The sequence below is a fragment of the Colossoma macropomum genome, unplaced genomic scaffold (assembly GCF_904425465.1).
Source record: "Colossoma macropomum unplaced genomic scaffold, Colossoma_macropomum, whole genome shotgun sequence".
NCBI classification, from domain to species: domain Eukaryota; kingdom Metazoa; phylum Chordata; class Actinopteri; order Characiformes; family Serrasalmidae; genus Colossoma; species Colossoma macropomum.
This window is the reverse complement of record NW_023494787.1, coordinates 45,810,306-45,822,814: the sequence shown is the minus strand read 5'-3', so window position 1 is coordinate 45,822,814 and position 12,509 is coordinate 45,810,306. Positions and strand designations below refer to the sequence as shown.

The window sequence follows — 12,509 nt, the reverse complement described above, 5'->3', positions numbered from 1 at the left end:
GGGGGGTGAACAGAGTGAAGACACTGAAAATGGGTTATTTTATATGTTCTTCACAGAAAATGAGCAAAGGCCAAGGAATCTGGGGTTGAAATAATAATAAATCGCATCATTTTTAATTTGGTAAACATTAAAAATGGGTCCCACAGACCTGAACACCACACACGGGTTAAATGATCCAATGTGCGTCTAATGTAGAGCTTATCCTGATGACGTGACCAAAAAAGTGTAATTCATGATTTATTAGTAATCATTTGAACAATGCACCAAGTGGGCAGGTCGTAGACCTACCCTCAAGTTTCTCTGCAATCTTATATAAAAGGCAATTTTTTCTTAACACACACAAGCATTCACACTCTCAGCCACACGCGCACAAATCTATACACTCATCTTTCCTCTGTTTTGAGTTACAGTATACCAAATGCTGTGATTCACCAAAGACCAGAGCTGAACATGTAGAAACCCTGTCGGCACCTTGATGGCTGGTCTCAGACTCGTAGGTAAGAAATGTGTGACAAGGCCTTTTTAAGAAAACTTCCACTAAAAAAAGGTCTTCGATCAATCATTCACTTGTGCAGCAACAGGGACTGAAAATTTGCACTTGACAGCACTTTAACATTCACAGCAGTCTAAGTCTTGGTTGATCTTGTTTGCAATAAATTAGCCATAAAATCAATGAAGGAAAAAGGAAAAAGCAACCCTAAATGAAGTCATGCTGCTTCAAAAAAACCTGGTTGGGGGATCAACTTGGTCCCATTGGCTGGGTTCCACAGCCTTCAGTTCTAATCGTTCATGCTTCCTCCTCTTACTGCCGGAGAGGAGGTTTCTGGGAACTGTAGTCCCACAGTAGTCGTCATGAGAGTTCAGTCTACCATTAAGGCTATGGTCCTCTTCTTCCAACAATGGGGAAACCAAAATGCGTCTGAATTTTAAAAAGCCTGTTGAAATAACGTTTAGAGATAAAACCCATGATGACTGTTGAAACAGAAGCCAGAAACTGCAGACTGTAGTGTATAAGGTCAACCATGTCCTTCTTTTTCTCCAGCTCTATCAGTCTCTAAAGGCTCCTGAGACATTGGCTGTACAGGCGTAAGAGGAAAGGGAACCCACAAAAGTGGTAGTCACCATTATCCCCAGTTCAGCAATAGCTTAAAGGAACATTCCACACTCAGTCCATCACTTTAATGTGTGATTCAGGACTATAGCGTTAGCTTCTCCAACAGTCCAGGCACTCTGTAGCTGTACAAAACAAAATAGTAGAGAACTAGTGGCCATTTGGCTCGGTGACTCTCGGATTAAGAAGTGAAATTTCGTCCTTAGTAGAATAAAAGAAATCACACATTAAACTACAGATTCTGCGTAAAGTATTCAGTACGTCTCAGAGTCTGAGTCGTTGAGTTCATCGTCGGGGACAATGAGGCCGTCCTCTCGGCCCAGGCTGTTGAAGCTGCAATAGGATCCGTGCTCAGAGCGCAGAGCCGGTAGAGGGTCGAAGGTCACCGCCTTGGACGGGCTGCAGTAGTGGTTTATGGCGCTGAAGGTGAGGCCTGGCACGGCACCAGCACTGCCGGGAGACACGGGCATCATGGTGGCCAGAATCAGAGCCAGGCAGTCGGCCACATCTTTGTTCGGGGCGCAGGCTAAGGCTGGGGTATAACCTGACAAACAAGAGCAGCATTAAATCAGTCAGTTTCAGAAACTACTATATATGCTTTAATACGTAGAATTTGCAGTTATTGTTGGTGATATATTTAAAAAAAAAAACCCTGTTGTAATTTAATATTAAAGGGGCACTCTGGCAAAAATGGAAATTTTAACCAGCCTGACAAACAAGAACAGCATTAAGTCAGTCAGTCTCAGACACTACAATATATACTTTAACACTTTGAATCTGCAGTTATTATTGGTGATATATAAAAAAAGCCTGTTGTAATATTAAAGGGCACTCTGGCAAAAATTAAGATTTTAACCATCGCTTCATCTGCTAAAAATGCCTGCTTACATCCTACAGTGGTGCTACAGTAGTTTCTAGTTAAAATAGTAGGAAAACCCCCTTCAGATGATGCAACTTAAAGATTTCTTATTGCTGTCAGAAGGATTCCCAGTGGTTGTTGGATGTAAACATATATGGACAAAAATGCAAAAACTCCAGTTACAGGCTGGGATGCCCCTTTCATTCTTTCTGAAACAAGCTGAGAAATTCTGTTGAAAGTCTGGATTCTAAACTTTTGCCAAATTTTTAGTAAGTAGAGATATTTTGTTATGATTTTAATTTATGAAAAGTTACTGTGCATGTGGTCTTCAGACTTGTTTTGTGGAAATGCCATCCTTTATTGTTTGACATCAAAACAATTTTGTTGCATGAACACAATTATCAAGACTGGTCCTCACCGTTCTCATCCACAGCAAGCACACTAGCTCCTTTCCCCAGAAGCTCCTGCACCACCACTGTGAGCCCATTGCGAGCAGCAACATGCAGCGGCCTGGGAGATGGAAAAAGATACAGACCCTGATCAAGGGTTTCATGAAGAAATGAAAAATGTTCCACGGAACAGAGAGTGTCTTCATGTGTGGCTTAAAGTGCAGTGTATGTAGCTGATACGTACGTCTGTAGAGCTGCATTTGTGGCATTGATAAGGTTCCTGTCTGTGACCTTCTCCAGAATTAACAAGGCACTAGTTTCATGCCCCTGGGGAAGAAAATTACAGTAAACATGAACATACTTCAGGACAAAAAACTTCACCCTAATAGTAGTGTTCTTTCAATGTCACTAAGAGAGGCTTGTGTATTCTGTACCTTGCCGCAGGCTAAATGCAGGGCTGTGTTCTTATTTGCATCCTGTAGAGTGAGGTCCGCCTTCGCTCTACTCACAAGTACTTCTGCATAAAAACAGAAAGTGATTTCAGCACCCACATCAACTTCAACATCAAAGCTGCCAGTTCAAGTATTATAAAATCATTCCCATGACTGAAATGCTAAAGAAAGCACTTGTCTATTTGATGACTAATACTGCTTTAACCCCTGTGTGGTTAATGCTGGCTGGTGTCTATATCTTACCAACGGCGTTGGTCTGGCCGTTCTCAGCAGCCATCATGAGGGGCGTTTTGCCCAGTGCGTCTATGGCGTTCACCTGGGCATTGTGGCCCAGAAGAAGCTGCAGGCACTCCACGTGGTCTGTGTAGGCTGCTGCATGTAGGGGCGTCCTGGTCCAGGAACGAAGGAAAAAAAAAGCTTCTTTTAATGAACTGATGCAAAATGGGCATTTCCAGTCATTAAGATTCCAAAACCAAGAACAGATTCCTTCTAATTTCCAGGAGGAAAGGGAATCTACTTTATTTTGTTAAAAAAAAAACATTTCCTTTTGAATCAGTTCAATTGACTTCAGATGTATGCAGCTGGATCTGGAATTAACTCTAGAAGTTGTAGAATTAAGTGTTGGCAGCTTAAAGTACATAGAAAAAAACATGCTTGAACTGAAGTGCCATGTAGCCCCATCCTAACCTGGACTTGGAATCTGTAGCATTAACTATAGCAGGACCCAGCGTGTCAATCAACAGCTCAGCTGCCCCTTCGTTATCACTGATTCTGTAAAAGGAGACATCAGAGAGAACCTTCAGCGTCGCATGGACAGACAGTCCTTCTTCTGTGAAAATCAGAACTATAAAACTATTAGGAGTATAAGCTGGTTGCTCTTACACAGCACAGTGAAGTGGACTAAAGGAGTTGCCCTCCATCTTGTGGAAGGCCTCCTGCTCTAACAGCGCCTCAACGCACGTATCGTGACCTGAAGAAGAAAAAACACAAGCAAATTAAAACAAATAATGGCAAAACAGGCAACCAGAGGAACAGAAAAGCAGAGAAAGAAGAGCAGGAATAAGTCTGGGCAGTCAAACCATTGTAGCAGGCCCAGTGGAGTGGAGTGTAGCCACAGTTGTCCATGATGACAGGCACTGCGTTCAGGGACTGTGTGGCCTGCAGCAGTGCCCCCAGCACCCCAATGTGACCACAAGATGCTGCCAAGTGCATAGCAGTGCGTCCCCTACTGTCACGCACGGGCAGACAGGCACCATGCTGTAACAGTGCCTCCACACATGCCTCGTGCCCCGTCACCGCCTGTACACAAACACAGGACAAGTTTTGATTAGGCAGAGCAGAAAGACGGTGACCAGACAGATTCTGTAAAACATGCTGCTATCAGTTTGATGAACATGGTTATCTCTACCAACATTACACTGAAGTATTCCATATTTCGGGATTTAACAGCCACTTCCTGTGATATATTAAGTGCTGTCAAAATGATTCCAGCACCTGGCAACCATTTGGAAGATTTTTCTTCAGAACATCCTGTGTTCTGTTAGGGTCTCCAGGTTTGTAATGGCTTGTTCATGAGTTCTCTGTGCCTATCTATGTGTTTTTTGGGTAGAGAAGTGGTTTACAATTGCCTTCTTCCATGCAGTTGAACTGTATCTGCCATTGTCATTTCTGTGATCCTCCTCTGCTGACATCACCCTATATTGGTGCTGCCCAACACTTTCTGGATTGGAAGAAACTGATAAACTTGGAACTAATCTAAGCGAGATACTTAGTGGCATTTCCTGGGACATACTCCAGGATAAAGTCTTCTTTTCTGATTTATCTTGCTGGAGCATTCCTCAACATCCCAGAGAAAAATGTACGTGGGTCCGAGTACGACTTACCCCGCGATGCAAGGCTGTCCTGCCCCATTTGTCCCTGGCCTCCACGCTGGCTCCTTTACTGAGCAAGAAGTAGACACAGTCTGTGTGCCCGTTCAGCACTGCCAGCATCAGTGGAGTCCTGCCACAATGAATCCACCGATCCATCAATTAATTGCATCAGCACTATAACCTTGCAACTGACAAATCTAGAAATCAACGAAGCGCTTGTGTATTAATTTATTTGTATATCACTTTGCATGTCACTCACTGTCCATTCGCATCCTGGACGTCCACAGCTGCGTGCGGATCTGCGTTGCCAATCAGCAGGCGGAGGCATTCCAAGTGGCCGTTCATGGCTGAGGGGTCCAAACAAACAAACCAAGGGTCAGATCAGGCAGTAGAGTACGAATGAAGCTGTACAAACACTGTTGTGTAATTCAGAACAATTCTACTTCAATCTAATATTGCTCCGCTGTTCATGTTCCTTTGATGACGTGCATTTTTGTGCACTCTATTATTTTTTTATTTAGTAATTTAACACACACGACTCATATCACTCCCGCGACCCAGAAGGATAAGCAGTTTCAGAAAATGTGTGTGTGTGTGTGAGAGAGACTCGTATCACTTTATTCTACAATACCCTATTAATTTTAGCCATTTAGGCCTCCCAAAGTCACAGAACATCACATGGTGCATCCATACAAACTTATTTAGCTATATAAAATTCTAAATACAGTAATTTGGCCTGGTTTCATATTTGAAACCTTTAAAATCATAACTTCTTGCAAAACGGGAGCTTTTTAAAAGTATTCAGACTTTTGAAAGTACAGAGACATCAGTCCGTAAATTTTAATTTCTTAAAATTGTCATGTGGCACAAACAACAATAAAGGTCTTTTGTTTTGACATGCGTTTAAGAAAGAGAGGGTGAGGTATTGCATCACAAAGACAGCTCCATGTGACCTTCATGGTTCAATGCCAGGGTCAATAGCCTGTTCACAAATTGTCACAGGCTGGTTTAATTTACCAAGTCGTGGTGTGACCCCGGGAAAACCATTAGCATATGTTATTACAATACTGTTCATTCATTTGGAAAAAAAAAACAACCTTGAATTCAAGGACAAAGAATTAAAAGGGTGTCCAAGTACAAAGACTAGTTTGAACATGTTCTCAGTAGTCGTAAATAACTTTAAATATCTTTAATGGATGTGTGGTTGCGCCAGCTGACATTTTCTGGGTGGTGAAACTGACCACCCACCAAGTTAAAAAAAAATAAAAAATACTTCTGATACCATAGTAAAAGCTAAACAATTATTAGACATAAAATGGATTCTTGCAGATAAAAAATGAACATCATATCCATCTTAATAATGTCTAAAATTTAGAATATCTAAAATTATCATTTTGAAATCCCTTATTTGTCACTGACCCAAGTTTTTTTGTTTTTTTTTAGCTGCAGTACAAGAGTTTTCCTACCTGCAGCATGGATGGGTGTTCTCTTCTGTGTGTAGTCTTTGAGCAGTATGGAGGCTCCCTGGTTGGTGAGCACATCCACACACTCCACATGGCCCTTAAATGCAGCCAGGTCCAGCGGTGTGTGTCCCTGCGCTGTCCGTACATCCAGGTCCAAGAGAGATTGAACCAGCACCTCCAGAGCATGGTGGTGACCGTGATACGCCTGCAAAACATCCACTGTTGGAACTGCTTGTACATATGCTACATTTTTACCACTGAGCTAGAACATGACATCTTTTGACAAAACACATCTTTAAATAAGCTTCTTAGACAAAAATTGCAAAATTACATTCATAATTTCTTCTCTAATACTTGGTTATGTGTCCCCTTGCCTTAATAACATCATCAATCCTGTCAGGTAAAAATTTCACCAGTCCATTCCAGCCCACACTTTCACTAACTGTGCTTCATGTCCAAGCAGAACACTATGTTGACATTCCTACATTCCAACTGTGGGGTGTCTTTATTAGGGATGCTAATGAAGACTTGTCTTCTTACAGTGGTCTTTACTCTTCAGTGGATGATGTGCCTCAGTGGATGATGTGCCGTATCTTTGTTTGTCAGAGAAATAAATTTTCACTGTATAAATTAGCTAGTGTAGTCAGCCTAAGCAGCAATACAGCAGCTGCTCCAGAGCCATCTCGGCCTTCTTTGTCACATCCTTAACAGTGTGTCCTTGGCAATGCTATCCGTTAATGCATAGCAAAGTCTAGTAGCAAAGTGTAATTTCCACTCATCGTCAAAAACGCAACCTGCCAGACATCTCAGCATGGAGTCGTAGAGGTTCCTATTGGTGTCCTGTGATAATCTATCCCATGTAGATTGAATATTCTCACACTGTTCCTGCAGATTTTGCGGTAGGGGTGGAGTGTTGATGGCCCGTCCAACAGCATCTCACACATTTTCAATCTGGGACAGGTCTGGTGATGTGGCTGGCCATGTATTGTATGGCACAGTATCAGTGTCTTTAAGGCAAGCTGTTGAGACGGCAGCAGTATGCGGACAAGCGTTGTACTGCTGGAATAGCGCACCGGAGTGTGCGTTCAGTAAAGGCAGGGCCACTGGCTGCAGGACCTCATTAACGTTGGGCTGTCAAAGTGCCTGAAGACCAAATGTGATCTGGCATTGTACGAAATTGCACCCCACACGACACCAGGCCTTCTGGACGTGTGAAAACAAACCGTTCATCTTGGCGCTCATCACGGTGCCTCCACACACGGATTCGTTGGTCGTCTCCACCAAGACAAAAGCAGGACTCGTCACTAAGGATGACCTGCTGCTATTCTGAGTCACTCCATGACTGTCTGACACGACACCATTGCAGTCTTTGGCAATGCTGACGTGATGTTAAGGGCAGTCATCGTAACGGTCTGCATGCATGTAGTCCTGCGTTGTGCAGCCGTCTGCCAACGGTGCTGGCACTAACAGCATGCCTCATGGAGGGCATCACTGCTCGCTGAATGTCCGCAATCGTGGCTATTGGGTCACTCCGTGCATACCAGACAATCCATTGATTCTCCCTCTCTGTGGTTCGTGTAGGTCTCCCAGATCCTTCATGTCACTAGTGCGTACCTTCTTCTACCCACTGCGGCCAACAGCATGCTATGGTAATATCCGTACGACCGGTACGGTGCATATGTTAATGAGACCATCCAGCTTTCCGGAGTCCTATGACGCGACCCCTCTCAAACTCTTCCAATTGCTTGAACTGCTGTCAAACTCCGAGGCATACTTTGCTTGCAAAGGATGCTACCAACACAACAGCATGAGTCAGAATGGAAAGCATGCGCAACGGGACGACCTTATCAGTACCTAGTCAGTCAGGTACAGTGATAAGGCCTGTCCTTGCTTACGTCACGTGCAGCGGAGCATGAAACTTGAATCATTCGCATGTCTCACAATGTCAAACCTACCCACCAAGTTTCATTCCTGTCAGTTGATTCCTTCTAGGTGAAACTATTTTTGATGATGAGTGTATGTACTTGCTGTTAAAACACAGAATTGGGATTTCACCAAATTGTTTGTCTTCCCATTTTTCTCTGTGTTCCTGTGCTGAAACTTACTGAATGCTGAAATAGTGACTTCAGTGTTTGAACATTGGCGTCTCAAACAGTTAACCGATTGCTTGATTACCCACGCACATCCTTTGACTGTATGTGACTGTTTCTGAAGACATAATGGAAAAAAGGAAAATCAACAGACCTCAATTCCAATTCTCAGTGTGGAACAGCAGGTGATGCAATGAAACAGGTAACAACAAAGAGTAGACTAAAATGGACAGGAACTCTCAAACTTAACAGGAACCTAAGAAAATCTCAAGAAACCGGTATAATCCTCACCTGACAGAACTGACGCTGTTATAAAGACAAGAGACACAAAGACATTTTTTGATCTGGTGAGCTGATATGCTACTGGAGAATGCATGTTTCTACTCACTGCTAAGTGCAAAGGGCTGACAGGAGTCTGTCCATCTGTGTCATTCAGGATGTCTGTCCCAGATGTTTCCATCAGCTGAGGACAACACAGACATAATGAAGTTAAACACCCTTATATCCAATTCTAAAATCAATACAATTATCAGAAAACAAAGCAAAAGAATTCATTACAGTTGACATGCAATAGGAATCCTCTTAAGATAAACATTACTGATAGTAACTTATCTGTCCACTTGAGGGCAGGCTAGTACAAATGTGTGGCAGAGGCGAAGGTGGTAGAGCTCTCTAGACTTGAGGTTGCTAATCTAGGGCTGTAGTGCAATGGAACTCAATCCCCTAAGCTTTCATAATAAGCTTTAGTGCACTTACCACATCCAGCGGTGTTTCACTGGAGATCTGTAGCACAAGAAACACTTCTTAGTCCTAGAGCTTGACTCAGTAAAGACGGTATGTAAAATAGACTATGTTTGAGAATAAGGGGGAAAAGGCAGGGGCTGACCAGTTCGAGGCAGAGGCGGTGACCGTAGGCTGAGGCATAGTGTACTGCATTATAGCCCTGTTTGTCCCGGATCCCTGGGTTAGCGTCATTACGTAACAAATACTCCAAGCACCTGAGAGAAAAAAAAGACACACAAAGAGGACGCTAGTGAATACAACACCATATATAAATAATCATATACATGCCAACAATACATATATAAACAATACATTCATACATACATGCCAAATGTCTTAACTACAGTACAGCAGTCAAGGGTTATAGCTTCATACAGTACTGTGCAAAGCTCTAAGACCACCCTTCATTTATTTCATTTCCAGTCAAATGGCTGTAAAGTACTGCCCTTGACTGACCACCCCAGAATCCAGACCTCAACATCACTGAATGGGTTTGGTTACTTGGATCATGAGAAACAGAAAATGCAACCAGCTTCTAAGACTGAACTTTGGCGGTGCGGAGAAATATCCCTGCAGATTTCTTTAAAAACCTTCGAAGAATGGAAGCAGTAATAAAGGTAAAGGTTGGACACTCTGAATACTGAAAACTCTTATATTTTATTTAGTTGTTGAGGCTTTAGTGCAATTTTCTGCTAAATGCTGTGTTGACTGGAAATTAAATAAATCAGTGGTCTCTGACTTTTGCACAGTACCGTATGTAATAAAAACCCATTCAGTGTACACACCTGGCCCTCACAATTTTTAAAGCAATTACTCAACATTTTAACTCCAAACTCTGGCCCACCCACGCCTGCCCATCAGACTACTGTGCCTGCCTACATCATAATGAAGTTAGGAGTTACTACAGGCTGGGGGTGGCACTGATTGGATTACCTCCTGTTAAGCATTCGGCTCTCCGGAGATGATATTTCCTCAATAATACTATTTTCATCACTGTTTTTGTATTATCATTGTTTTCCATCATTGCCTCCCCCTGCTATCATTTCATAAGCAGGATAATAAGCAGTGAATGGGTACAGCCTCTTCACTTTCAAAATCAGCACTGTCGTCAATGTCTTATTGGTACTGGAAAATATGAGTATTCAGTTACACACAGAGAGATCATACGAAGGCTGTAGTTTCTCTCTCTCTCTTACTTGGCATCGGTGTCTGAAGCCGCGGCGTAGTGCAAAGGGGTGCAGCCCCTCACGTCCATGTCGTTCACACTGGCTCCTGAGCCCACAAGTGCAAACAGGCACTGATAATTGCAGTTAGCGGCTGCGTAATGAAGTGGCGTCCTGTGCACACACACACAGAAATAAATACATTAAGAACGCATTTGTAAATTCACTTCACATGTGAGCTGAAATTACCTTTTATGAAAACTGCGCCCAAGTCTACAGATTTGGCAAGAAGCGGGCAGTTAAATAGGGATTACAGAATGCTGCGACAAGCTCAAAGAGAACTGGCAGGTAACACTGGGGTTATTATTATTGTTGTTATTATTATTATTATTATTATTCAGTGCTAAGTCATTTTTGACTCCTGGTTACGATATCCAGAATATCCTGTCTGTTTAGGTCTCTAACATGAGGACTAAAAAAATAAAATTGAGAAAAAAGAACTACTGAACTTATATATATTGATATTATATATATGATAGATATTGAACTTATAAAGAACCACAAAACTTAAGTACAAAGATCGTTCTGCCGTCTGATCCTGTCACCTCCTAAACTCACCTTCCAAATCTGTCCTTCCTGTTGAAGTCTGCGCCAGTATTGAGCAGCAGATTTAAACAGTCGAGATTTCTATGAGGGGAAATAGGGGGAATGGGTGAAGGGTAAAACAAGAAAAGAGAGAGATGGTGATTTGAAGCTTCAGTAGTCTGCATTAAATAAGGGCTTGTTTTGGGAATCTCTCTTGCGGGGGGGGTGAATTCCTGAGACATACAAAGGCCACTTTCAGACGCTGATGGTGAGGATGAACCAATCAGAGAGGAGCAGGGATATGACTCACCCTCCTGCTGCTGCTGCGTGTAAACACGTCCTACCAAAGTCATCAGGCGTGTCAATGTCAAAACCTGAACCAACAGAGGAGCAAACGTTATTACTTGGATGAGAGCTATCAACACAATCAGTTCACAGGGCAAAAACCTGCATGCCATTTTCACCTGGGTACAGGTGGTAACTATTGGTGAAAGACTGAATATAGCTTCTGTTGCACTGACGATGAGGCACAGACTGCTAACGAAAACCCATGCAGTACTAGAATACCCACATTTCCTGTGCACTGTGTATGACTCACCAGATGACAAAAGTTTTCGGCAGCAGTCCGAGAAGCCACTGAGCGCAGCCAGGTGTAGGGGAAACATGCCATGGATGCCTCGTCTACAGGGGAAAGGTGACAATATATTATTCCACTGAAATCACCTTAAAGATGACACCTGTGGCTTGTTCATTATTTAGACTACAAAACTGCACAGAGCTGTAAGAAAAAGAGCATGTAGCACAACTTCAGACCAATCAGGTGAAGGCACCTCTTCCATTCAAACAAAAACACAGGACTTAAATGGATGGATTAAATAAAAGCTGTTTTAAACAAACCTGTTCTCTTTATTTAACCAGCGGCATTAAACTAGCAACTTCATTCATCTACCCAGCTGATCAGTCACAAGATGAAGCTGTGGCTACAAAGCTGAAACAAGCCAGCTCCATGAAAGAGTGGCCAATCAATCGTCCTGCTTTGCAGAAAAAGTCCCCAGTGTGACCAGCTCTTTAAGATGGAACTGCTGCCAAGCCAAGGTAATGCTTTCAATGGACACCATCTGTTAGACACAGTGTTCTTGCATGCTCTCTGATTCACTTGGGAATGCTGACTCACTTTGCTGTGTTGGCTCCATTGGTGATGAGGGTGTTGATGAGGAGCTCGTGGCCGTATCGGGCGGCTATGTGCAGAGGAGAGTTCCCGTTCTTATCTTCACAGTCTATCTCGGCCCCTGTTCACAATCAACCAACAACAATGTAAGCGCCTAGTGACATCACAAGTTATCACACCTTGCATCTTTTAGCCTGAAAACAGCACGTATGTGAAGAGTTACTTAGCGGACACTTAGGCCTAATCCCAATTCTTATTTTTAACCCCATCCCTTGTTTTCGAGTGTCACCTTGCCTCTTGTTCCTGAGTTACAAGAGGTGGTGATAGAAAACTTCCTCTACAAAATGGGAGAATCCTCAAATCTCGGTAGCTAGCTAGCTAAATTGTCCTGTTCTGAATGGAAAACTGAGCTAGCTACTCAGACATCAGTGTACTACTAGCGATTTCTTTGCTTATTATGAAGAAAAAGACCACAACACATTGAAACAATATTAAACTAAGACACTACAGTGGTTATCTTATTTTTTAAACAGAGAAAATTACCACATTTGTGTGTTTCTTTGGCTGCATGCACA

General features: G+C 42.8%; 1 protein-coding gene across 2 annotated transcripts in view; it reads right to left on the bottom strand.

Annotated features, from left to right (window-relative positions):
* Positions 1 to 207: 207 nt before the first annotated feature.
* The window catches only part of LOC118806171 (serine/threonine-protein phosphatase 6 regulatory ankyrin repeat subunit A), a 60,484-nt gene continuing 48,182 nt past the window's right edge, over positions 208 to 12,509 (bottom strand). For both annotated transcript variants that reach the window (XM_036567561.1, XM_036567560.1), the window contains exons 10-28: positions 11,941 to 12,055; positions 11,365 to 11,447; positions 11,077 to 11,140; positions 10,800 to 10,868; positions 10,215 to 10,355; positions 9,122 to 9,233; positions 8,992 to 9,018; positions 8,624 to 8,698; positions 6,149 to 6,350; positions 4,942 to 5,029; positions 4,695 to 4,812; positions 3,891 to 4,110; positions 3,694 to 3,781; positions 3,499 to 3,582; positions 3,055 to 3,200; positions 2,794 to 2,876; positions 2,604 to 2,686; positions 2,389 to 2,480; positions 208 to 1,655 (exon numbers count right to left, since the gene is read on the bottom strand). In XM_036567561.1, the coding sequence (XP_036423454.1) occupies positions 1,366 to 1,655; positions 2,389 to 2,480; positions 2,604 to 2,686; positions 2,794 to 2,876; positions 3,055 to 3,200; positions 3,499 to 3,582; positions 3,694 to 3,781; positions 3,891 to 4,110; positions 4,695 to 4,812; positions 4,942 to 5,029; positions 6,149 to 6,350; positions 8,624 to 8,698; positions 8,992 to 9,018; positions 9,122 to 9,233; positions 10,215 to 10,355; positions 10,800 to 10,868; positions 11,077 to 11,140; positions 11,365 to 11,447; positions 11,941 to 12,055 (2,180 nt within the window). In that variant the 3' untranslated portion in view covers positions 208 to 1,365. The remainder of the gene's footprint in view (positions 1,656 to 2,388; positions 2,481 to 2,603; positions 2,687 to 2,793; positions 2,877 to 3,054; positions 3,201 to 3,498; positions 3,583 to 3,693; positions 3,782 to 3,890; positions 4,111 to 4,694; positions 4,813 to 4,941; positions 5,030 to 6,148; positions 6,351 to 8,623; positions 8,699 to 8,991; positions 9,019 to 9,121; positions 9,234 to 10,214; positions 10,356 to 10,799; positions 10,869 to 11,076; positions 11,141 to 11,364; positions 11,448 to 11,940; positions 12,056 to 12,509) is intronic.